Raw genomic sequence first — 26,105 nt, 5'->3', positions numbered from 1 at the left:
AGGATACTTTGAAAGTACTGTGTTTGTTTGAACATATTTTACTTTAAATTACCCAAAAAAGAAAAAAAAATTCTCTCCCTTTTCCCTTTCTTTTCTAATTTAAGAATGAGAAAAATAGTATGAAATGAGAAAATATATATATATATATAAACACACAATTGCAGTCATTCATAATTCAGGTTTAAAATATATATATATATATATATATGAAAAACTAAAAGAATTCTGCTTCTCCAGTATAGTCATTTCTTTCTATAGGACAGTAGTAAGGATTGGCGAGCTTTGCAGGGATAAAGCTATTATGGGATAAACTAGGTAGAAGAATAGAATAATTTTAACAAAATTAGGATGACATTACTAATTGCCCTTGAGACTTCTATTAATTTCACATTCTATTGACCTGTCTGTGGAAATGAGAAGAATCATCATGGGAGACACAAAATCACATACTCAGGATTTATAGTCAGATGGACAAAAGTTCAAAACCAAGGGCTTTACTCTTACACTGGCTGATCCTCTGACCTTGAACAAGATACTTAACTCCTTTGGGTCTCCTTTAAGGGGACTGTATGACGATAAAGAGATACCATGTGACTATTCCCTTCTTTTTTTATTCCCCTTTTATTTGTAATAAAAATTAAATTATCCCTAAAAATGAAACTGTTTAAAACTGTAAGTTGTAACAATCATCTTTCATCAGTTTTGACATTGCTTTTAAAGTGTTACTATTTACCCAGGCATGGATTTACCATCTAATGGAAAAATGTAGAGCCAGAGACTATTTTTGGAAAAATGCTATAATAAATTTAATGCAGAGAGTTTCAATCCATTTCTAACTGCCAGAAACTTAAATAAAAAAGGCCCCGCTGCACACTTTGCATTACTATTTTATGAAGAGATCTTAAAAAAAAAAAACCTGAACTGTTAGACTGCTGATAAATTTTTGCTTCATAAGTGTTTAGTGTTTATAATAAGTACCAAAGAATTATGTTTTACATTTGTAGGCATTTCAGCTATAGATTTCATTTTATATAGTATCGTATAAGAAAAAACTTTGAGAACTCTTTTATTTTTAATTCTTAAAGAGCAATATAAAAATATTGTAGTTTGGCCTTCAGATCTATATTGATCCTATGAATGATTTATTCAAGTCTGAGTACTTAAAGATCAAGGCATTTTAATGAAAAAAAAAAAAAAAAACGTGTACAGTGATGTTTCCAGTCATATTTTAGGTGAAAACTGGGAGCTGACCTAATAGAAATAGCTCTTATAATTTTATTATCACATTGTTACTAAGGCCTTATTTTATTAATTAGTATATTGTGTCAGTGAATTTATGTGATTCTTTTGCTTTATCAGGCCTGGTCCTTAGATGCTGTGGATGAGTGACAGGTGGATGAGAGGGTAGATTAGACGAGAGAGTGAGTGAATGGCGACTCCACACTCGCAGTGCAGGGGCCCGGGGTTCTATCCTTGGTCAGGGAACTAAATCCCACTTGCCACAACTAAAGATCCCACATAACGCAACTAAGACACGATGCAGCCAAACAAATATGGCAAGCCTTAGTCATTTCTCAATCCATCAGTTACATTAAGGACCCACGTTGGCTGCAGAATAAACCTTTCTGAAGGGAGCGGAGTAAGTACAGAGCTTCCCCAGCTGCATTTATGCATAAACCATCGTATGCATCACATCCGACGTGATAGTTTATGACAAAAAGGAACTTTTTGCTTTAAAACAAAACAGAAATGGCCTAAGATCAACTGCTTTCCATTTTCATGAGCCACCGCTAGATGGCAAGCTTGTACCCTTGGCAGCAAAAAGCAGCCTGTTTCTTGCAGTGAGCTGGGACCGTCTTTTTTAAATGTATACACAGATGCCTTCTCCTTAGGAAAATTAAAGTCCTACTGGCAAAAATATAACTGACATAACTAGTTTTTTATTAGATTCCAGAAATAAACAGCAATTTTCTTGAGATATAAAAAAAATTTCTGTTCAAAAATCTTTTTGCTTCCAAACTCCTAAATACTGTTTGGGAAAAAGCAGTTTCTCAGGGAAACTGCTTATCTAGGTCAGAAAATTCCTTTTAGAAACTCTGTCAAGGTATTTGTGCCTGTTCCTTGCTGCCCATCAAAGTGGCATGTACAGCTAATGACCTGCATTTTCACAAAATGGGTTGAATCTAGGAATAAATTATCTTGTTTTTCTCTAGTGATAACCAGAGGTTGTGTTCCTGCTCTTCTTAGTTTCCAGTTCAGGTCAACACTGACTTTACCAAATAATGGATTTCCTTCTGTCTTAATCCTCAAGTAAACTCATTTTGTGGTCAGATAGCTCACTCCACTGATGGATAAGGCCAGTGCCACAGATGGACAGTAGAGGTCATAAACAAAGACAGTTGAATAGATCTGCAAGATGAACTTGAGCCACCAGAATGTGGATGAACAGACTGGGGGTCACCCTAAGGAAGGGAGCCATGGATCTCACAGGAGTCTGTCACTGGCCCTGCCCTTATCACCATTACCAGTGAGTCGACATGAAGATGTATTCTATATAGTAAATAACAGAACTGAGATCTGCAACTATCTTTGGCTCCATAAAGGTCCCAGACCAGTAAGATGGAATTTAACAAGAGTTAAAAGCATAAGTCCCGATGGACTAGGTCTGTTTTGGTGTGGTTGTTTTAATGACCATTGTGGAAAAACAGTAATGGGAAAATTTGGGCTAGTTTAAAGGCTGTTCATTGACCATAACAAGTTCATTACGAGAGTCAGTATGACATGACTGCTAAAAATACCAATGTGCCCTTAGACGCTTTCCCTGAAAGAGCATCACTCTCACGAGAGTCTTCTGTCCTGCTCGTGCCACGTGAGCTCAGTGGGGCGGGACCCAGACACATGGAGAGAGCGCAGCAGAGTGGCCCAGCAGAGGCTGCCGGACGGGAGATGGGAGAGCTTTTCTGTGCTGCATATGAGACACTGAACTCAAACTAAGGAGAAGACGTTAATGACAGATTTGAGGTTGACATAAGGAAAAACTTTCTAACAATTACACCTGTTTGAAAAGTCAGTAGCTTTTAATCACTGAAATCCCCAAGAAGAAATGGAATGCTTGTTTTTCCGGGTGGCACTAGTGGTAAAAAATGTGCCTGCCAGTGCAGGAGATGCCAGAGATGTGAGTTTGATCCCTGGAGCAGGAAATGGCAACCCACTCCAGGATTCTTGCCTGGAACATCCAATGGACAGAGGAGCCTGGCAGGCTATAGTCCATAGGGCCGCAAAGAGTCAGACACGACTGAGTGACTGAAAACGTTAGGAAAGAAAAAAAGTCCTTCTATCTGCATTTGGATAAGAAAAAGAACATTTTCCCCAAACATAATTTACTACAGTAATATGCCAGTTATTGTACTAAGCATTTACTGAGGGCCCTTCTCCAAGGGAAAAGCTACCCAGTCCAGTATTCTGGCCTAGAGAATTCCAGGGACTGTAGCATCCATGGGGTCGCAAAGAGTCAGACACTACTGAGTGACTTTGACTTTCACTTCTGCAAGGACCTGTGATTCCACCAGGGAGAAGAAGACAGGAAGTCAAAGTACAGTGTCTCCGGGGGGGCCAGCATCTGTCTGTTCCACTGCCCATTCCTCTGTCACTGTGGTGTAGAATACCATCATTCACTTCATTTTAAGGGGCTTCGCTGGTGCCTCAGTGGTAAAGAAACCGCCTGCCAGTGCAGGAGATGTAGGTTCGATCCCTGACCCAGGAAGATCCCACATGCCGCAGAGTAACTAAGGCCGTGCACCACAGCTGTTGAGCCCGTGCTCTAAATCCTGGGAGCCTCAATTTCTAAACCCTTGTGCCACAGCCACTGAAGCCCGTGTGCCCTAGAGCCTGTGCTCCACAGCAAGAGAAGCCGCTGTGATGAGAAGCCCGCACGCCACAGCTAGAGAGTGAGCCCCTGCTCGCCACAGCGAGAGAAAAGCCCACGCAGCAACAAAGACCCAACACAGCTATAAATAAATAAGTAAATCAAATTATTTTTAAATGACATGGTCTTACTGGACTAGCAAAGATTAATAATAAATAATAATAATATGCAGGGTTGGCAAGCTTAGGAGGAAACCAGTCATCTCATATGACTCGGTTCAAGATTAACCTGATGGAACTCTTCTGAAAAGTAGTTTGGTAATACATAACTACAGCCTTAAATAATATGAACTCTGTGGTCAAGTAATTCTACTTTTAGAAATGTGACCTAAAGAAAAAAAAATATCAGATATGTATACATACAAAGGGATCATCATCTCAGTGTTTTTTAGCATGGAAAGGAAAAATGTATATATAGAAATAGGTCAGGGCACTGATTTTTTAAAATATTGGCATAAGGGGGAGGCAGGAGGACATACTGGTTAGAATCATGGACTTGAACATGCCCGGGCTTAAGTTCTGGCTCTACCATTTATTAGCTGTGTAACATTCGGCAAGTTACTTAACATCTCTGAGCCTCAATATTTTTCATCTGCAAAAATACCGGTGATAGTACTTAACAGAGTTGTTGTGAACGTTAAGTGGGATGTTAAGCATGAATCCTCGACATGAGGCCTGGCAGGGGCTCAGTAAACGGCAGCGGGCAGTAGTCTGGCGGGTTATTATTTTAGTGCATCCATACAATGGACTATCCAGCAGGCACTGGAAATCGTGATACGCATGTATGCTTATTCACTGGGGCACGCGTTCAGGGTATGCAGTCCAGTGAAAAAGAACAGGAAAGAGAGAGAAAGCTTTGAAAGTTCATAGGCCCATATGTTTAACAATGGTTATTTCTAGGTGTCAAGATTGCGAGTGAGTTTAATTCTTTTCTCTCTGTAATGTTATCTGTCTTTTCCAGTTTTCCTACAATGACATATTGGATAGTACTTGTGTGACAAAAATGTAACAGTTTTTAAAAACAGCAGTTGACACTGAATTCCCAGTTATAACAGAATTCTGGGATGTACAATCACTGTAGTCAGGAATGTGCATTTTTGCTGTATCTCACTGCAGCTGCGTAGAACTCCTTTCTAGATAGTTTCATGACTGATTTAAAGAACGGATGAGAGTCAGGTTTCCTGGAATTTGCATTCACTTCTCCATCTTCACAGACATCTCTAGGGTAACACTTTGAAAAGCTATTTTATTTTTTGTTCTTACGTTGCCAAGCCTCTTCTGACTTCTGTACACCTTTTTTTATTTTTATTATTTCACATAATTTTTGTTTCATAAAGATTTTACATGTGGGTATAAAATGAATTTGTTTTTTTAAGAATTAAGTTTTTTTAGCAGCCTTAATTCTAAAGTATGTGGAGCATAAAATACATTTTGCTAAGTAATTCCCTGCATAAATGTTGTTATACTTCACTTCTTAAAGGTTTAAATTTAATCCACTGTTTTTAGAAAGTGTCATAAAGGCCATATTCTGTGGCTAGAAGAAAAATAAATGTCTTTTTTAAGGGATACCATATTTGTTAAAAAGTAAATTCACTTTTTTGTCATAGCTTTGTCAATTTCATGCCAGTTTTGTTAAATTCTCTCCGGTGAAGTAATTTTTAGTACCTATTGAGCTCCTCTGTGAAGACATTTCAGTGGTTCCGGACAGTTCATTAGCCAATATTTCAACAGGGTTATCCTTGAATTCATATTATCATTGACAATTATGTTTGTTCCAACACATCTGTTACATTAGTCAGCTTTTAGTTCTCTATTATGGGAATCTCAGAAACCATTTAACTGGGTTCAGTTTATCTGTGAATTTTCATATTATTTTATGGCCACCGGCTGCATTTTATGACCCTGTATTAAATCTTTTAGTTTTTCAAATAACTTTTTCAAATGGTCTCAGTTTCTCATCCAAGCGAGATCAGACATATGCCCCAAATCTTCTGTTCAGTAAGTTACAACTACTGCGAAACCCCAAATAAATGAAAAAGAAACAAAAAAACTCTCCTTTAAAAAAAGAAAATCCTGTGTAAAATAGCAGCATACCAAAAACCTACGTACCTGACCTTTCACTAGGTCTATTCTTGGTAGGACATGCCTTCAGCTTTTAATTGGAATCTTTTTCATAATTGTTGCCATTTAACACATTTAGCCTGTCAAATCATGGGATGTCTTTATAGCCATATAATAAACCCTAGAGAACAACTTTTCTGACTGTAGCCATCTGCAATGATCACAAGAGTAGCTTACAAAACACTGACAGTCTTTATGGTAATAGGATACATATGGCAGCCCACAATTATGTGTGGCTGCATTCAATTAGTGTTGTGCAATTACACAGTTTTACTGCTTAGTTAAAACAGTGAAAGCACTACATACTGGGTAATTTGCACTAATCCCCATCTCTTTAATAGCCCCTCGGCGTTTAAAATGTGGGGGAACATCTATAGTATTTAAAGGGCCTGGATGAACATTAAATTATATCTCATGTTGTGAATACTCTTTGATTGACAATTAATGCACCCCCACCTCATGTGTGGGGCATGTTTTATGGAGACTTTAAAATACAGTTACAGCAAAAAGTTCTTCAACCAGAACCCCACTTGCTGGGTCAGGCTGCCCAAACTTATACTTGCAGGCTGTTAAGGTTCTTTCTGAAAGGAGGTCAGAATGAGGAGACAAGCTAAGGAACTCGATTCCGAGAGTGGGAGACGCCACGGACACCGCATTTTCGACGTGAACGTGTTAGAAGCTTTTCCAACTCCTAACGTTTAATTAAAAACTTAGTTCAAAGTGAATTTATAGCTGCCATTTGGTGAAATAATTTCTGGAGATTGTTTTGTGAAGATTGTGTGTGTGCTCACACACACACACACATTTGAAACACATGCATTTCACAATCGGTGATTTTTAACAAAAGTTTTGACTACATTTTAAAATGGCCTCATTCCTGCCCTGCTGTAAACGGCTGGGGCAGAGGTGAGGAGAGTCCAGCTCAGGCGGCAGCAGGAGCTCTCAGGAGCCCAGCTGTGAGATGCCCGTTGGGATGGGTTGGCCAAAAAGTTTGTTCGGGTTTGCTGTATGCTCCTACGGAAAAACACGATTTTTTTGGCCAATCCAATAGCACTTAGGGAAGGTGCTCTCCCACGGGAGGAAGGGAGACACGACAATATATTCTTCTATATCCTTCTCCCCAAGTGTTGACAGAGAAAAACCCAAAGCAACCTTGTTTCCTGCCCTGCCTGATGGTAAGTAAGTTAAACAGAATTCTAAACGAGAGGCCTGGACATTTATTCACCTGCAAAAACATTTTGCTGAAGCATTTCAAATGTACTTGGGTCCAGAAATGTTTTCAATTACGTGGATTAGGCCTTTGTTTCTTAGCTCTTATTGCCTCTCCTAAACATCACTTTAATTTCTTTATGTGTTCATGAAAATTCTACTGTATGGTTTTCAAAGTTAAAGAGAGAGAGAGAGAAGCATAGTAGTGATTAAAGAGAGATGAAAACATGAAAAGGATCGATTCTGTGTATTTCATTTAAACGATGCTGGTTTACTTTGATTTTTATCATTAAATAATCTTCATTTTCTTTATTTTAGGTAAGTCTTTAGTGGTTTTTGCTTAGTTATTGAAGCTTTGAACTTTATTACTTAGCTATATTAAATATAATTGGCATATGGCTGTAAGATGAAATTCCTATTAAAATGTAGATGCTTAAAAAAAACCCTTTGGTACATGGAGGAAAATTACATGGTCATATTCAGAACTAACATGTTACTTATGACTGCATCTGCCTTTGCCCAACTTTTGAATAGAGTTGGGTGATTATGGATAGTATGTTTAGAAACAAGCCACAAAATCTCTGTGTAAATGGAGTTATGTGATTTGAACTCTGCACAACCTCACAAAACAGGCACCATGAATGTTTGGACCTAACAGAACATCAAAGCAAGAGGTTATTTTGCATTTCGAAGAGATTGTTGGTAACAAAATGGAATTAGGGAAGTAAACACTTCTGCTCTGTCTGGGGATTAAACTAGATGATCTACTAGGTGTTCCCAGCTCAGATTTCTTTTCATGAAAAACATTTGCTTGTCATTTGGACGACCTGAATGGCTGACATGCTAAGACCACAATTTAGGGATTTCTTTTGCCTGAGAGCGTTTAAGTCAGGGAGGATATTATGTTTTGCATCTCTGATACTTCAGAGTCCATGATTCAAACTTGCTGATGCCGACCGGAGCTGGATGGCTGCTTCATTAAAGTAGGGACGATGGTGTCCATCTCAGAGGACCACTGGGCAAAGCCACATCCTTGGGGGACATACAGCTGTCCTTGTCCCAACAGCGCAAGTGCAGGTGGCCCCCCAAGCCTCTGGATACCTGCCTAAGGGCAGCCCGCACTTCATTGTGGCTGAGCCCTCAGGGAGAGGACTCTGTGTTCCGAGTATGGAGAAAATGTGAACAAACATTTTCTGCCCAGAAAAGACAGTCTCTCCAGAGAGGAGGCTCTGGCTGCCTTTTTTTCTGCCAGAACAGTTAGATCCAAACAATCATTGCTGATACTGCAGCTTAGCTGGCCAAACATCTGCACTTGATGCTGCAGTGAAATGAGAAGTGAACCTATTTTTTCCAAAGGAGGGCAGATGCGGTGTGTGAACGGTAGCCATGCTCCTGATGTGTGGAGATGTGCCTTGCTGTGTGTGAGGTTCACACTGCTGTAGCAAGTACAGATGATCATAGAGCAATAACAGGGGCACATGCAGGCCTCAATGGGCTGGAAGAATTATTTTGATGTACGTGGAGAACTTCACCGTTTCCTTGAGGCATCTCCTGGCGATGGGAATACTAGCCTTTTACTGTGCTCTCTTTTCTGTATTTTATTGGTTCCAATGGAGGGTTCTGAATTAGAATTCTGAATGCCCTTTGATACTGTCTTTAAAATAACAGACGTTGTTTGGTATACTGTTTAGAACAGATCCATTTTGTTTGATTGGGGGCTAGAATTAAAGCAGTTAAATACTTGCCCGTGGTCACATGCATCCTTTTCTTGATTCGTTGGGTGAAAGATTAGAGAAAGACTATAATAAGGTGAAAGACTTATTACTGCCTTAATAAGGAAAACTGGACAGAATGCTGACTCTGCACCTGATAAATCTTTCCAAATTGCCACAGGTGAAATGAAATGTTAATGCCCCTTTCAATTATTAATAAAAAAATATAAATAGATCTTGTTGGAAATATGGGGCACTGAAAATAAAGTGTTTTAATAGATGTGTAGTTTTTTTGTTCCATTTACTAAAGAACTGCATCTTTAAAGCTTCTGATACATTAAAATGAAGACATTTTCATAAACTGAATATTTTGCACTAAACACAAAATCTATATTTTTTTGTTTTTTAGCACAAAATCTATATTTCTATATTTCATTGTGTTATGCAAATCAATTTGAATTGCAGCAAACATCAAATATAGATAATCAAAAGGAAAAGAAAATCTCCTATAATCTTACCACTCAGAGACAGACACACCAATATAATGTCCTTCCAGACATTTTTCTTAGTACATATTTTTTTCTTCAATAGACATTTTATGCAACCAGTCAGAAGTCTGTCCTCATTTCCCAAATCTAACTTATTTCAATAAATGTAAACTCACATCACCATTCTAACAGTCCTATAGCCTCCCATTGTATGAACATGCCGTAATTTAATGAACTTTCACTTCCTGGGTGTTTGCCATGTTCTTAATTCTGCAGCAATATAAAGATGTTCTTGTATGTATACCCCTGCATAGTTGCCTGAGTTTTTATTTTATGAAAAATAAATGTTAAGAAATAAATCAACCAAAATCGCAATTATTAATAGTCAGCAGACCAGAAGGGGAAGCTCTCATGTCCTATGACCATAGTTGAGCCCAACAGGAAGAAGAGAGACTCCTCTTCTTTCCTGGCAAGGACTCAGCCAATGAAAAGCCATGGACTGTTTGTTTCCGTAGTCCTCCCATTTCCTGTTCCTCTCTGTAAATGTATTTCCTTCCCTTGCCATGTGGGGACTTGGAGGTAACTTGTCGTGGGTTCAGTTCAGTTCAGTTCAGTCGCTCAGTTGTGTCCAACTCTTTGCGACCCCATGAATCGCAGCATGCTAGGCCTCCCTGTCCATCACCAACTCCTGGAGTTCACTCAGACTCACGTCCATCAAGTCAGTGATGCCATCCAGCCATCTCATCCTCTGTCGTCCCCTTCTCCTCCTGCCCCCAATCCCTCCCAGCATCAGAGTCTTTTCCAATGACTCAACTCTTCGCATGAGGTGGCCAAAGTACTGGAGTTTCAGCTTTAGCATCATTCCTTCCAAATAAATTCCAGGGCTGATCTCCTTCAGAATGGACTGGTTGGATTTCCTTGCAGTCCAAGGGACTCTCAAGACGTCTTCTCCAACACCACAGTTCAAAAGCATCAATTCTTTGGCGCTCAGCTTTCTTCACAGTCCAACTCTCACATCCATACATGACCACAGGAAAAACCATAGCCTTGACTAGACGAACCTTTGTTGGCAAAGTAATGTCTCTGCTTTTTAATATGCTATCTAGGTTGGTCATAACTTTCCTTCCAAGGAGTAAGCGTCTTTTAATTTCATGGCTGCAGGTAGGTACAGACTTCAAATTGTAATTCTCTGCTGATCCTGAATAAATCCATGTTTGCTAGAGAAATATCTGGTAGTCTGTGTTTTAGGTCAACATATATTAGATTTACACCACAATGTCCTTATTTTTTAAGGCATTTTCACTTTTAATTTTTATTTTAGGTGTATGAACACCAAGATGGCAGCAAATCGCTGAAGCTGGGTGACTTTGGACTGGCCACCATTGTAGATGGCCCCCTGTACACCGTGTGTGGTACCCCAACATACGTGGCTCCTGAAATCATTGCAGAGACTGGGTAAATGCTTTTCATGTGTTTATTGCAGTGATGTGCTTGCAACATAGTCTGCTTTGAGAATAGATGACATAGTGCTGTGTTCCATCCAGACAGAACTAGCTATCAGCTGTTTTTCACTTTTTTTTTTTAACTTGAGAAGTAAAAGCCATTTTTTCTGTTTTCCCAATCAAGTTGCCAATTACTGCAGTCTTGCTTAAGCCTTCCTTTTGGCCTTTATTAAAGGTAGAACAGCAATTATTAACCCCTTAGTAAAAAATATTCAAATTAACAGAGAGACATAGAGTGGTAATTAACTAGCTTTGGGAGATAAAAGAAACAGACATGCTGTGTGGGGTGAGTACAGTCCCTGTGGTTACTTCTCCTAAGCTCTCCTTATTCCCCAGTTCCAGTCCTACTTTGGTCCACTTGGCAGCTCATGGACTATCTGTGCAGCACAAACACCCTCAGGCATCAGAAGGCCACTGGGAGTTGGCTTGTTTCTGAGTGCAGCCAACACAGATTAAAGAAAATCTCTAGAATCAGGGGAGATAGTAGGGTGGCCTAATGCTTACTGGCGACCTAGTACCATATGCCAGGTGCTAAACTCCTGTATTTAGTTCTTACTCTTCCAGTAGATGATATAATCCCCATTTTACATATAAAAAACTCAGTCTCTGATGACTGATATAAGCTCATGACAGTAGCTGAGTCAGCAATTGAACTCCAGGTCTAGGTGGGCAAACGGCTCTTTCAGTAAGCCCCATTTCTTGCCGAGGATTACTGGCAGTGTTCTGAACGCTGTCCTTAAACAGAAGGATGGGGAAGGGTGGGAGAGCAAGAAGAGACAGCCCTGCCACTTCTCATGAGTGGCACCAGACCACACCTAGCACTGTAGATATTATCTTCCCCTGTGACGGCTGGAGGTAGTTTTTCTACTTGTACTGTAGATGCATAGACCGGAAAGGCAGAAATACAGAACAGATGAGAAGAGAAATCCCCAACGCAGGGTAATGAGGACTTTCTTATTCATCAGATTTGACTGGGAGCCACATCTGTGGCCGCGCCTGACCTCCTCCGAGGCACCACCTCAGGCGATGCCCTGGTGGGTGCTCTGATGGCCCACTGGGGAGGAGTGGTGCGGGGCAGAAGAATTTGGTTGGGTCCTGAAGACGTTGGTTGGAACTCATCTGGGCCACTAATTGTGTGATCTTGATCCAAATTATTTACCCCTCTGAACTTAGGTTTTCTTTCTTATAAAGTAGGCAATAATACTTGTCCTGTACAAGGTACAAAGTTATTGGGAAAACAAAATCAGATGATGTATGCCAGTGCTTTATAGATTAGAGAATGTCTTATGTGTAATTATTATTTCTAAAATTTGGGACCTAAATTGTCTCACAGGTCTGTCTCTGTCTTAAATCTTATGTAACTAGACATAGAGAATGGACTTACAGACCCAAGGGGATAAGGGGAGGGTGGGACCAAATGGGAGATTAGAATTGACATGTTAATATATACACTGCTGCTGCTGCTGCTAAGGCGCTTCAGTCGTGTCCGACTCTGTGCGACCCCATAGATGGCAGCCCACCAGGTTCCGCTGTCCCTGGGATTCTCCAGGCAAAAACACTGGAGTGGGTTGCCATTTCCTTCTCCAATGCATGAAAGTGAAAAATGAAAGTGAAGTCGCTCAGTCGTGTCCGACTCTATGCGACCCCATGGACTGCAGCCCACCAGGCTCCTCTGTCCATGGGATTTTCCAGACAAGAGTACTGGAGTGGGGTGCCATTGCCTTCTCCGAATATATACACTACCATGTGTAAAACAGGTAAATAGTGGGAAACGGCCGTATAGCAAGGGAGCTCAGCTTAGTGCTCTGCGATGACCTAGATGTGGGATGGAGGCAAGGTGGGAGAGAGGTCCAAGAGGGAGGGAATATATGCATGCATACAACCAACTCACTTCATTGTATAGCAGAAACTAACACAACGTTGTAAAGCAATTATACTCTTCATAAAAAATAATAATCAAAAACACAAACTTGATATGACTATAATAGGCATTGTTACTGAAACCGTTCACTTACTGATATTTAGACATGACCTTAGCGTTACTTTGATTTTTAATCATGTGCCTTAAATTGTCTCTTTTTTAATTATTATTCTTTTCTTGAATTTTGTTTAGCCAGTGGGTTGTAGTTTAGTGTTAGTTGTGGCTTTTTTTAAATTTTTGCTTCGTTTGCTGTTTGGTTTATGATAGCAGAACCATCCATTTTGCCATGCTCCGTAATTTGTCCCAGCCCGACTTTGCTAACGGCGGCGTCACTTACCTTTTCAGATATGGCCTCAAGGTGGACATCTGGGCGGCTGGCGTCATTACTTACATCCTGCTGTGTGGTTTCCCTCCGTTCCGTGGGTATGGGCAGTGATCCTTCCTTCAGCATCCACAAGGCATTTGTCCATTCTCTGAATGATCCATTCAGCCTCCATGCATAAAGGAGCCTGTAGCAGGAAAAGAATGGAATGCTGTGTTAAAGAACATAACTTTACTACCTTTTGCTTAATAAGGACTTGTTATTTTTTCCGTGTTGTGCACGCTAGTTTACATGCCTTCCATAAATCTTTCTCGTATAATTTAAGAACTCATTCTTTCTTAATTTGCCAAAGCAGTTCCATACTGACATTTTGAATTGCTTAAAAACACAATGTTTTACACATTTACGGGGGAAGGAAGGCCTCCGATGCATAAGGATACCGTGAGTTGGCATTTTCCTGTGTTTATTCTTTATTATTGTCTTTCGTCTAAACAGAAGCGGTGATGACCAGGAGGTGCTTTTTGATCAGATTTTGATGGGGCAAGTGGACTTCCCTTCTCCATACTGGGATAACGTTTCCGATTCTGCAAAGGTAGGTTTTGGCTTCCAGTGCCTTCCTCTTCCTTATAGCCTGTGTCTCTGTGGAGTTATTGAATCATTCTGTGCCAAGAAACAAATGGTATGGTGAATGCTCTCTGTATGCATGTTAGTCATAATTACTGGCCTTCCCAAGCGCTCACAGTCTTCAGGTCGTCGACCTCGTCAGGTGCCCCTGCTTCCCTGGCTCATCACTCGTTGTGGCCACTCCAGTTGCACTGCAGGCTGGAGCCCACCTCAGATTTCCGTACAGGTTATTGCTTCACCTCTTTCAGGTCTTGGCTTGATGTCATCTTCTCAGTGAAGCTTTCCCAGAACATCTTATTTCCAGTTGCAGTTCTGAACCCCTACCTGGCTGACATTATTGTCCTTTGCTTCATATTCCTCTGTAACACCGCCACTGTTACCTCCATCTGGTCTACCATCTAACTACCTGTCTGTATCTGTCTGCCTACCTAGATGTCTACCCGCTCCAGTATTCTTGGGCTTCCCTTGTGGCTCAGCTGGTAAAGAATCCACCTGCAATGCAGGAGACCTGGGTTCAATCCCTGAGTTGGGACAATCCCCTGGAGAAGGGAAAGGCTACCCATTCCAATATTCTGGCTTGGAGAATTCTATGGACTCTATAGTCCATGGGCTTGCAAAGAGTCAGACAGGACTGAGCGACTTTCACTTCCACTACTTAGATATGCTGCTGCTGCTGCTGCTACTAAGTCGCTTCAGTCGTGTCCAACTCTGTGTGACCCCATGGACGGAGCCCACCAGGCTCCCCCGTCCCTGGGATTCTCCAGGCAAGAACACTGGAGTGGGTTGCCAATTCCTTCTCCAATGCATGAAAGTGAAAAGTGAAAGTGAAGTTGTTCAGTCGTGTCCGACTCCTAGCGACCCCATGGACTGCAGCCTACCAGGGTCCTCTGCCCATGGGATTTTCCAGGCAAGAGTACTGGAGTGGGGTGCCATTTCCTTCTCTGACCTAGATATAGATAGGTGGATATATCCTATTTATGGAGTTCATTTTCTAACTCTCCTCACTAGGATGTAAATTCCATCAAGACAAGGATTTTTGTCTGTTGTATTCATTACTATACCTCAGTGCCTAAGTAGTGACATAACTGATACTCAACATATACTGAATGAATGGATAAAAGAATGAGGAAATTAAATGATTTGTTAGGCAGTCAAAGTGAAGGTGCTCAACATGAGTTAAAATGACCAAGAAAGACACCATGGGGAAGCTATGGTGTAACTTGGACCTTGAAAGACAGCCAGGATTTAGAGGCAATGAGGAACAAAGCATATTGTTTTTGTCATTAAAAGAGTTTTTGTCATTAAAACCTCTAAGAAAACTATGAAAATCTTACACAGAGACATTAGTAGACTCGGAGATTAAAAAAAGAAAACTTTTTAGTTGATTCCTCAAGTATATGTCTCCAAGCATTGACTTAAGTTTTTCTAAAACTGATGTTGGCAACTAATTATCTTTTGATTATTCAGTGTACCTGTTTTCTTCTTTGGCTGTATCCTGAGTGTAAGTTCAATTTTAAATCCGACTCCTTAGGCCTGGCCACTTCCATAGAAAATGGTGCACAGCGGGCCCAAATCTCTCATTTTCTTCAACTATCCAGGAATCTACCTCTGGACATAGGGAAATGTGTGGAGTTGAGAGAAGTGTCCAAGAAGAGCCTCAGAGGTGAAAGGAGATGGGATGATAATGGCTGCAGAGGTGGGGGGGGGAGAAGCTTTCACCTGTGAGCAGGCTCTTTAGGAACGTGCCCAAGTCCCAGTGCTGTCACTCCGTAACTGGAGGGCAGAGGGCATCTCCTGCACCCCCTCGGCACCCTGCAAAGAGCATCACACACACAGTAGTAGCTTTAGTTAAGTCCTGGCCCAAGTGAGAGAGTACAGGTCGAATCTGTACATCATTGGGAGTAAATGATTCCCGCTGTGGAGCAGTACTCAGAGTCTGTGCAGGTGAGGGACCAGATAATACGTTATCTATCCATTTTGTTGCATGGGAACTTCTAATCCAGAGGAGACAAATGTCTGACAGACTTCATCATTAAACCCCAAGCTGTGCTCTTCTGGTGCAAATAAATTTGAGCTCATGGCAGAGATGCATTAATTTCAGAACCATTCAATAGTTTGTTTCTTAATGGTTCTATTTTACTTTTATTGATTGTTCTGGAAATTTGTGAATCATTTTTAACATATTTCCTCTTAATTCTTTGGCTGCTAAAGAACAGTTTCTATTTTACCAACTAGCTGTTGGCAATTCCGTATGTCTTTACTCATTTCTTTCTTTCAAACCCAAATATGCTCTTGCAGTTAGGAGAAAAAAAACCCGTTTTTTCTTTCAGCTGGCAAAGTGAAAATTTAGTTAAGGGGTTTTTTAAATATGATTTCTATATTAAAGTAATTTAGGACTCTGTCTTTAAAGTGCAAAATGCTAGACAGAGAAAGGAATATTAATTCCTTCACTTGTATACTTTATTTCCTTCTACTAAAAACATTTTTATGAAATTGATTTTAAATATTTCATTTTATATTTTTCCCTCAACTACAAGGTGTATATTTTAAATTCCAAATATTCACCTTTCCTTTAAAAGGCGGCTACAGGTAAGTTGAGTCGATGTATTTAAGGCTGAGCTTATACAAATGCTTTTCAAAGATAAAAGAGAACCTCTGCATTTGAAAACACGCCATTTTTCACTTTCAGTGTTAGACACAAACAGCATCAAATGTTTCTGTTCACAGGAGCTCATCACTATGATGCTGCTGGTGGATGTGGATCAGCGATTTTCTGCCGTGCAGGTCCTCGAACATCCCTGGGTTAACGTAAGTGACTCCCTCCCTTCCCTGTATCTACTCCTAAACCTCCCTTTCTCAAATCACAACTTTCCTAATGACGCTGCCTCCTGTTTCAAGTGTTGTGTTTGTGTCTGTCCCTCCCCCTCAAACATGCCAGCACAGTTCCAGGATCTCAGCCTTGCTCCACGAGGGCCTCTGATGTATCTGTGCTGACATGTGTTCTCACGGGCCCGTGCACAAAGCATTTCATTTGATTCAGATGGGCCTGCCTTCCGTGGGGGTAGGGGGTGGGCTTGCACATGGTCGCCACCCCCCACCCTGCAACCTACATTCCCTGGTCCCAATTAGGACTATGTCCATCAATAAGACAGAGCAGATTTTCTGAGTCAGTGCTGCTTTTGCATCGTTTCTAACCAAAAATGCCAGTGACCCAAGGGTCTCTGCACCAGCCCTGGGGTTCTCCAGTGCAGCACTTCTCAAACGAGCCTGTGCTCACAAGTCACCTGGGGGTCTTATTAAAATGCAGATGGTAATGTCGGAGATGTGACGCTCTCGATTTCTAAAAGCTCCCAGATGCTGCTGCTGCTGCTATTTGAGTACAAGAATCTGATGATATTTCTTTAGCTGTAAAAGAAGTCTCCAGAGTAGAGTCATTATTTTTTGATCCTCTCTCTCTTTCTAACTGATTGATATGGTTTGTTTTGAATCATCATAATAATAAATACTAACAGAGTGTTGAGCTTACAGTGTCTGCCCAGGACCATTTTAAGCATCTCACATAGATTAGTTTACAACCCCGTGTGCGTGCTCAATCAGCCGTGTCCGACTCTTTGCGACCCCATGGACTGGAGCCCACCAGGCTCCTCTGCCCATGGAATTTTCCAAGCAAGAATACTGGAGTCGGGTACCATCACCTATTCCAGTGCATCTTCCCGACCCAGGGATTGAACCTGCGCCTCTTAACGTCTCCTGAATTGGCAGGCAGATTCTTCACCACTAGCGCCGTCTAACGCAGGGGCTGTTACAGCCCTTATTGACATGTGTGGAAGTCCATTCTTGGGTCTAATGATTCTTGCGGTCAGAACAGAAGACAGACATAGATTTGGATATAGATGCAGACCCAGGCAGGTGTAACATCATCAGTTCATTGATATGAATTTTGCCAGCTGCCTTGAAGGATCTGCCTATAAAATGAAGGCAACAAAATGTTCCATTTCTCTGAATTACCACTTTGGTGATTGGTTAGGTGTGTTTTCCCAAGATAACTAATGACTGAGGATGAGGTTATGATTGAAGGCACAGTGTTGAGACAGATTCTACCTGAGGTGGACAGGAGCTTGGGGTCTTGTTCATTTTCTGCCACTTGATGGCCATGGGCCTAGGTTCAGTACTTTACACATCTGAACCTGGTTTCTCCCACCCCACAGGGAGGGTTTTGGTTTTTTTTTTTTCTGTATTTACTTATTCTTTTTTTTTTTTTTTTTGGTCTGTGCTGCGCTTTCCTGGCTGCACATGGGCTTTCTCTAATTGCAGCAAATGGAGGCTATGCTCTCTAGTGGGTGGTACACAGGCTTCTCATCGCAGTGCTTTCTCTTATTGTGGTGCACGGGCTTAGTTGCCCCACAGCATGTGGCATCTTCCTGGACTAGGAAACAAACCCATGTCCCAAGCATCGGCAGGTGGATTCTTAACCACTGGACCACCAGGAAAGTCCTGGGAGGCTTTATATCTATATGACTGGAGAATATATAGGAATGTGAGCTTGTGTGGGTGTATGGCTAAGATTTGTTAACTGTTTGGACACAGCAGAACTTCCCGACTGGTGTACAGATGTGTAAAGACGCATCCTCGCAGCCCTTGGTGGGGACAGTCAGGCAGAGTCCAGGAGCCATCATATCCAGCTTTACAACCTTAGCATTTACCCCCATGGTGCTAAGCAAAAGTTCTCCTTTTCCATGAAGCTGGAAAGGTTAGGAAGCACCTCATGCAAATCTAATAAGGAGCCTGCAAGATAGGCAGGGTGGGTTTTATTATGCCCATTTTACAAATGAAAAGACAGAGGCTACGAGGGATGACTTTTCCAAGTAGCTGGGCTTGTGACTGAAGCACGATTCGCAACCAGGCATCCTCACTCCAAGTGCTGCATCACCCTGCATCTGCCCCTCTCTCTGTCATACAAGAAAGCACTGTGAATGCGGCAGAAGAGGCAGTCTTTCCGAAGTGGGTCATGGTGCCTCTCCCTTAGCCGTCCAGGGTGGAAGAGGCACAGGCCAGCTGCAGGCTGTCCTGGTGGCAGCAGTTGTTTGGGACTGATCTATGTGCTAATTAAAAGCCCATGGTCCTCAAACTGTCACCCTGCATGTTAGCACTGGAAACATTCAGAGTGTGACCACACAGAATACAGTGGAAAATCTGAATTTGAAACACCGCCTTGGAAGGCTCACAGAGAGCCATGGAGGAAAGAGGTTCATAGGTTACAAACAGCCATTTTAGATCCAAAATGCATTTTCATCAGAGGACCACTGCCTGCCAGGCCAGCCCTCCAGGAGCTCAATCTGATAAAGCTTGGCAGTGGGAGAAGGGCCACCCCTGCCGGGCTCTGTGGGGAGGTTGTCTGGAAGGCTTCCCGGAGGACAAGGAGTCAGACCTTCTTCCTGGAGGAGGCTGGGAAGAGACGTCAGACAGCGCCACTGAGGCAGGATATGGATATTTGCTCTAAGAGAACTTTGTGAATGGGAGCAAATTTGTCTTTGTGAATGGGAGGCACATGTGAGGTGCCTGGGATGCTACTGGAAACAAAATAATCCCTCACCCTGATTGCAAAGCAAATGACCGTACATCAATCCAACTCAGTTGGGTAGAGAAATGAAATTAAGACTTCCCCGGTGGCTCATGATAAAGAATCTGCCTGCCAGTGCAGGGGACACAGGTTCCACCCCTGATCCAGGAGGATTCCACATGCCTTGGAGCAACTAAGCCCGTGCACCACAACTGCTGAGCCTGTGCTCTAGAGCCTGGGAGCTGCAACTCCTGAGCCCACTTGCCCGAGAGCCGGTCCTGCATAAGAGAAGCCGCTGTGATGAGAAGCCCGCACTCCACAGCTAGAGAGTGGCCCCTGCTTGCCGCAAGTAGAATGCCTTCACAAGGCAGCAGTGAAGAATAATGAAAAATAAACATACAAATAAATAATTTTTTAAATAAAAGGAAGGATAACATTTAAGGCATTATCTAGGAGATTTAAAAATTTTAAATACCTTTTAATATAATTCTAACAGATTTTAAATCCTAACAGAAAATAGCAATTTTAGCAAAAAAACAAATGTGTAAAGTGACTGCTTAAGTTTTGAAATTATGTAGTAACTAGTCAAAACACTGATTATTGTCTTTGTCTCAAAATAACAAATGAAAAAAATATGTATCCAAGTGTTCACAGCCAGCATTTAGTATCTGTTGGGGTCTCTGAGTACAATAAATGAACAACACCTATCAAAATAAATAAATTAGGAATGTAAAAGGAAGCCCAGTTAGCAAGACATTTTGCATTTGATGATCAAATTGTATCTGATCACTGCAGCAGACGCCACCTAAGCGGGAGGCAGGGAGGGGTGGAGAATGTAATAATAATTGTAAGGAAGGAAGCCCTAAGGAAGTTGTCAGAAAGCTCTTCTCACATTCCCATTTGTCCTAATTTTCTCTGTTGCTTTATGATGCCCTTTTCACCTGGCACACTTGGAACAGTCTCTTATGAAACAGAGAGCAGAGCATGAGGGCAAGAGAACTGAAAAAAAATCTAGTCAACGAGAGTCACTTGTTAGAACGTTACTCAAGGTGCTTCCTCTAGGCTCCCATTATTCCTTATACACTCTGGGTGCTCCTTGGCGTCTGGACCTCTGCTCTGCTGTCAAAAGAGTTATGAATGAGGCCTCTCAGTGGATGGTTCCCAGGAGCCAGAGAGATGAAGGCAGTAGCAGTGTGCAGCCAGGTGTCTGGGAGAGGGCTGCAGACCCCTGGAAGGAGCACTGACTGACCGTGGGTAACCTGGGGATGCTCATTTTACACCACTGCCCCATAGCTCGGCTGGCAAAGAATCAGCCTGCAATGTGGGAGACCTAATGCCTGGGTTGGGAAGATCCCCTGGAGAAGGGAACGGCTACCCACTCTAGCATTCTGGCCTGGTGAATTCCATGGACTGTCTAGTCCATGGGATTGCAAAGAGTCGGACACGACTGAGCAACTTTCACTTTCTTTCACCATATAGGAAGGGCCTGAGCAGACAGTCTTAGGTGCTTGTACTCCGTAGGTACTTGGTAAATGTGTGGAGACTTTGAGTCTGAAGAGGCAGTGACTCCATCATCTGTGGCTGCGTACTGATGAAATGCAAACTGTGATCAACACAGGCGTATGAGAAACTGGATTAAGGACCAAACCCTTCATCCAAACAATGAGCTTGTTTGTGGGCTCTGAACTCCACACAGGTCACGTGATTATCAGCTTGTGGTGTTCTCCAGTGTCACAGCCTTCTCTTAACATAGCTGCAAAATACCAACACTTACTGCCCTGGCTAAGAGTATTTACCTTATTCCTCATCTAGTGGGGAACCATATGATTTAGGCACATATGAGAGTGGAATAGACAATATTATATCTGGACCATTCCAGGGATTAGGAATAAGGGTGAGTCACTTTTTCTCCAAATGACAGTTTGTTGATAGAAAAATGCAGGTTCACTAAGCTTAAATGACAGTTCCAAAGTGCTTTCTTGTTTGTAATTAGGATTAAATTATCAGCATTATATTTCAAACAGATTGTTGTTACTGGATTTTAAAAAAATCTTTATTGAATTTGTTAGAGTATTTCCCCTGTATTTTATGTTCGGGTTTATGGCCAAGAGGCGTGTGAGATCTTAGCTCTCTAACCAGGGATCATACCCACACCCCCTGCATGGGAAAGAGGGTGAATTCTTAACCACAGGGCTGCCAGGGAGGTCCCCTATTATTGGATTTTTATTTTCAAGGTTTTGATCTTACCTCATGTTATTCTCCTCATACCATAGGTGAAGGTCCGTCTCAGTGCTACAAATCTACAAATCTGTGTTCTACTTTCAACTATTTTCCTGATGGTGATACTGAGGCTCAAAGAAATCTTTAGCACAAAGCTTAGTAGGTCGATAGAATGCCATCTGATGCCTGGGTTTTGCCTCTAGAGATTCTGATACTGATCCTCACTGGCCTGGACATCAGGAATTTTAAAGGCTGCTGCTGCTGCTAAGTCGCTTCAGTCATGTCCGACTCTGTGCGACCCCATAGACGGCAGCCCACCAGGCTCCCCCGTCCCTGGGATTCTCCAGGCAAGAACACTGGAGTGGGTTGCCATTTCCTTCTCCAATGCATGAAAGTGAAAAGCGAAAGTGAAGTCGCTCAGTGGTGTCCGACCCTCAGCGACGCCATGGACTGCAGCCCACCAGGCTCCTCCGTCCATGGGAGTTTCCAGGCAAGAGTACTGGAGTGGGGTGCCATTGCCTTCTCCTAGGTGACTATATTGCGGTTCCCTGGTGGTTCAGTGGAAAGAATCCGCCTGCAGTGCAGGAGATGCAGGTTCCATCCCTGCGTGGGGAAGATCCCTTGGAGAAGGAAATGGCAACCCACTCCAGTATTCTTGCCTAGGAAATTTCAAGGACAGAGAAGCCTGGCAGGCTACAGTCCATGGGGTTGCAAAAGAGTTGGACACAACTTAGCAGCTAAACAACGACAACAAATTATAATGTGAATCCAAGATAGAGACCCTCTCGTCTAGAGCAAAGAGCAGGTTTAAATAAATCAAGGGTAGTTACCTAGTCGATGCAAGACTTCCTATCACCCTCCTGGCCTTTAAATTTTTACCTCTTTTTTTCTCACCTACCTATTCTTTTGAAAAGATACTACCTTGCCAAGATATTCAAAAAGAAAAAAAAAAAAAAAAAGAGGAAGGAGAAAGAAACAAGAACCTAGATAATATGCTTTTTTCTTCTGTGCTCATAAAATTCAGCACTACCCATACAAAGATAAATAGGCATTCATCTAATTGTTGCTAGAAATTAAGAGAATCCCCAGTGATACTGTAATACTAAATAAAACCACCTGTCTGTATTTGTAAGTTGTAAATGAGGACATGGAATTCCACTTTCCATTTGGGCAGCTTACCCTCTCCTTCCTCCAAGATAGATATTAATTTAAATCACATTTTCTCCCCATGAGCAGTGTGAACTGTGGACACAGAGGATACAGAGGGCTGAGACAAGGGCGTCAGAATCCAGAGATGTCGTCCAGCTGGGAATGGTTAAGAGTCGAGGGCTGTGAAACGGACCCACTATTTGGAGAGTGCGCTAATGCACTTGGGATTGTTTAAAACCAAGTCAGGATATTCTGGTAGTGAACCACTCCAGACTGCCACGCTTCTCATAAATTTACAGGTATTATTAATAATAGAGTCTGGCAGTGAGTAGACCGAGAACCAGATCCATGATTCAAAAACAAAACTCCATGAAGGAAGGAAGGTTTCTAAAGCACGACCCCTGGAATGGTTTCCCTCGGAGAGAGAGGAATTCACTTCAGTGAATGACTTCACGACTGAGCCCCACACCCCTTCAGACAGTTCCTCCCCAACATCCGCTCGAGGAATGGAGAGCGGGAGGCTAGGTCTCCTGCAGACAGCTGGGAGAGTTCATTTTCCATTTTGCAAACTAATTTTGTTCTTGTCAGTTGCAATGCTCTGCCAAGTAGTGGACGGGAATTTCTAAATCAAAAACCACTAACCTCAAACCACAACCAGCCCGTGTCAAACTTCAGAAACTACTCCTGGAGACTACATACCAGAACGTATGGTAATAATACTGTAACTATTCGTAGCATACTGCCAGGCTTGTCACGTTTGGGAAAATTCATAGCACATTTTTGGCACATCATCTATTCAGGATAATGGCGATGAAGATATATATATTTTAAAAATGTATGTTTTTAATGGCCCTATTTATTCTACTGATGCAAGATAGTAAGTTAGCTAAATCTCCATCATCAATCTGGATGCTTCAGGTACAGATTTAGGGCTCTGCAAAGCCAGTTGCTTGTCTTTTAATCCAATTATGCTCAAAGCCTTCAAAATTGATACAGAGACTGCAGACTTTTTAGTTGTGTGTGTGTGTTACCTTCTCTAGCAGAGACACCTTATTTCATTGGGGAAAAAAAACAACAACACTGAAATGTTTTAAGATTTATGAAGTCAGAAGCATCCCTGACAGCTTGTAAGGTTGTTTCACTACCTTCATTGCTTCAGCATGAACTCGTAACCCAAGGGAAGCTGAAACCTTCAGCAGAATTTAAAGCTAGAGGAACCCCCAGGCCCCAACATCTGAAAGAGTTGCCAGGAGTCTGACAGGGGATTAGGACCAGGACAGAGCCGGGAAATGATCACGAAGCCCGCTGTGTGCATGGTGAGAGAGTCAGCTCTAAGCTGGAAAACGGGCAGGTTAAAAAAAAAAGAAGCCAGGTAAAGAGAAGTTTCTGGCCAAGATGGCAGTGGTGGGGAGGTGAGGAGATGAGACTGCGGTAAGGCTGGTTCTCCCTCGGGAAGTTGAGTAGAGGCTGCCCCCTTGAGTCCCTGCTAGCTGTTTCCTTCACGTTTGCAGGAACCTTTCAGAGGCCCACACTGCGACCCAGGGCACCTTCCTGTCACCCAGGATCAGCTAGGCCTTCCAGCACTGCCTGCTCCACAGACGTTTCGAGAGCTCAAGGGATCACCTCCCCACATCCCAGCTGAGTGGATGCCCAGTGTCCCTAGACATAGAAGTTTCGAGTTTCTAACTACATTCCTCTGGGCCCTGGGAAGTGCTCAGCATCCTGTTTACTGACCTCCATCCAAATTGTTCTCAACCTCCACTGAGCCCTGTCCACATGTCCTCTGGTGTCTTCAGCCCCTGATTCAATCCTCCTTACCTTCCGACTGCTTTCATCATGGAAAAGCTGACTCACTGAGCCTTCCATTTAACAACTCTGGACTTCTGTCTGGAGCTAACACCCTGGATGCCCTTGAATGCCCTTGACAATGCAACTCAGTGTGGTGGGAAGATGACAGAGTTCCAACCTGGGTCAGACTTGAGTTATCCAGTTTCTAGCCCTGTGACCTTGAGCAAAATTTTAACCTTTCAGAGCCTCAGTTTGCTCGTCTTCAAAATGGGACTAACAGTGCACAGTGTAGAAGGTAAGCTGGGGACCAAGCAGATCCCAGATGTAAAGAGTTAGCACGGGGCCATGTAATGGTTATCTCTTGTCATCTTCCTGCCTTTCTCTTTTAACTCTGCTCCCCTCCTTACCCCTTTCTCTCCTTACTGTTTTATAATCTAGTGCTGTGCTTAGTCCCTCAGTTGTGTCCAACTCTTTGCACCCCCATGGACTATAGCCCGCCAGGCTCCTCTGTCCATGGGGATTCTCCTGGCAAGAATACTGGAGTGGGTTGCCATGCCCTCCTCCAGGGGATCTTCCCAACTCAGGGATCAAACCCAGGTCTCCCGCATTGCAGGCAGATTCTTTGTTGTCTGAGCCACCAGGGAAGCCCAAGAATACTGGAGTGGGTAGCCTATCTCTTCTCCAGGGGATCTTCCCAACCTAGGCTTCAAATCAGGGTCTCCTGCATTGCAGGAGGATTCCTTACCAGCTGAGCTACCAGAGAAGCTCATTTTATCATCTGAAGCTCATACAAATGGCATTGCTTTACATAGCCTGGATCTCTATTAAGAGACGACTGGAGGGACTTCCCTGGTGGTCCAGTGGTTAAGACTTCACCTTCCAATGTAGGGGTTGTGGGTTCAATCCCTGGTTGGGGAGCTAAGATCTCACATGTCTTGGGCCAAAAACCCAAAACGTAAAACAGATGCAATACTGTAACCAAATTCAATAAAGATTTTAAAGATGATCCACATTTAAAAAAATCTTAAAAAGGCAATGGCAATCCACTCCAGTATTCTTGCCTGGAAACTCCCATGGACAGAGGAGCCTGGAAGGCTGCAGTTCATGGGGTCACTAAGGGTTGGACACGACTGAGCGACTTCACTTCCACTTTTCACTTTCATGCATTGGAGAAAGAAATGGCAACCCACTCCAGTATTCTTGCCTGGAGAACCCCAGGGACGGGGAAGCCTGGTGGGCTGCAGTCTATGGGTTCGCACAGAGTTGGACACGACTGAAGCGACTTAGCAGCAGCAGCAGCCCCCATATAATTTGGGAAGTGACACCCAGTGAGGCACCACTCTGTCTTGCTTCCTCTTTCCCTTCAGGCAGAACCTCAGATTACACCAGAGATAAGACACTTGTAAGACTTTCAGTAAGGACACATCATTTCATCTCGTCAAATGTTTAAATCCTTCTCAGATTTTAACTTAGATTCCAAGGCTATTGTTCCGTTAACCAAAAAAGAAAAACTGTTTTCCATGCATCACTGAGTTTGCTCTTGTGTTTAAAACTCTAGACCCTCT

The 26,105-nt window shown here is 42.5% G+C and overlaps 1 protein-coding gene across 2 annotated transcripts in view; it reads left to right on the top strand.

Moving 5' to 3' along the window:
• DCLK1 (doublecortin-like kinase 1) overlaps nt 1-26,105 on the top strand; it is a 347,554-nt gene that overhangs the window by 293,983 nt on the left and 27,466 nt on the right. For both annotated transcript variants that reach the window (XM_010835611.1, XM_010835610.1), the window contains exons 11-14: nt 10,776-10,909; nt 13,223-13,300; nt 13,695-13,791; nt 16,551-16,631. In XM_010835611.1, coding sequence (XP_010833913.1) covers nt 10,776-10,909; nt 13,223-13,300; nt 13,695-13,791; nt 16,551-16,631 — 390 coding nt within the window. The remainder of the gene's footprint in view (nt 1-10,775; nt 10,910-13,222; nt 13,301-13,694; nt 13,792-16,550; nt 16,632-26,105) is intronic.

This window comes from Bison bison, unplaced genomic scaffold, assembly GCF_000754665.1.
Source record: "Bison bison bison isolate TAMUID 2011002044 unplaced genomic scaffold, Bison_UMD1.0 scf7180017864048, whole genome shotgun sequence".
NCBI classification, from domain to species: Eukaryota; Metazoa; Chordata; class Mammalia; order Artiodactyla; family Bovidae; genus Bison; species Bison bison.
This window is presented reverse-complemented; position numbering and strand designations above follow the sequence as displayed.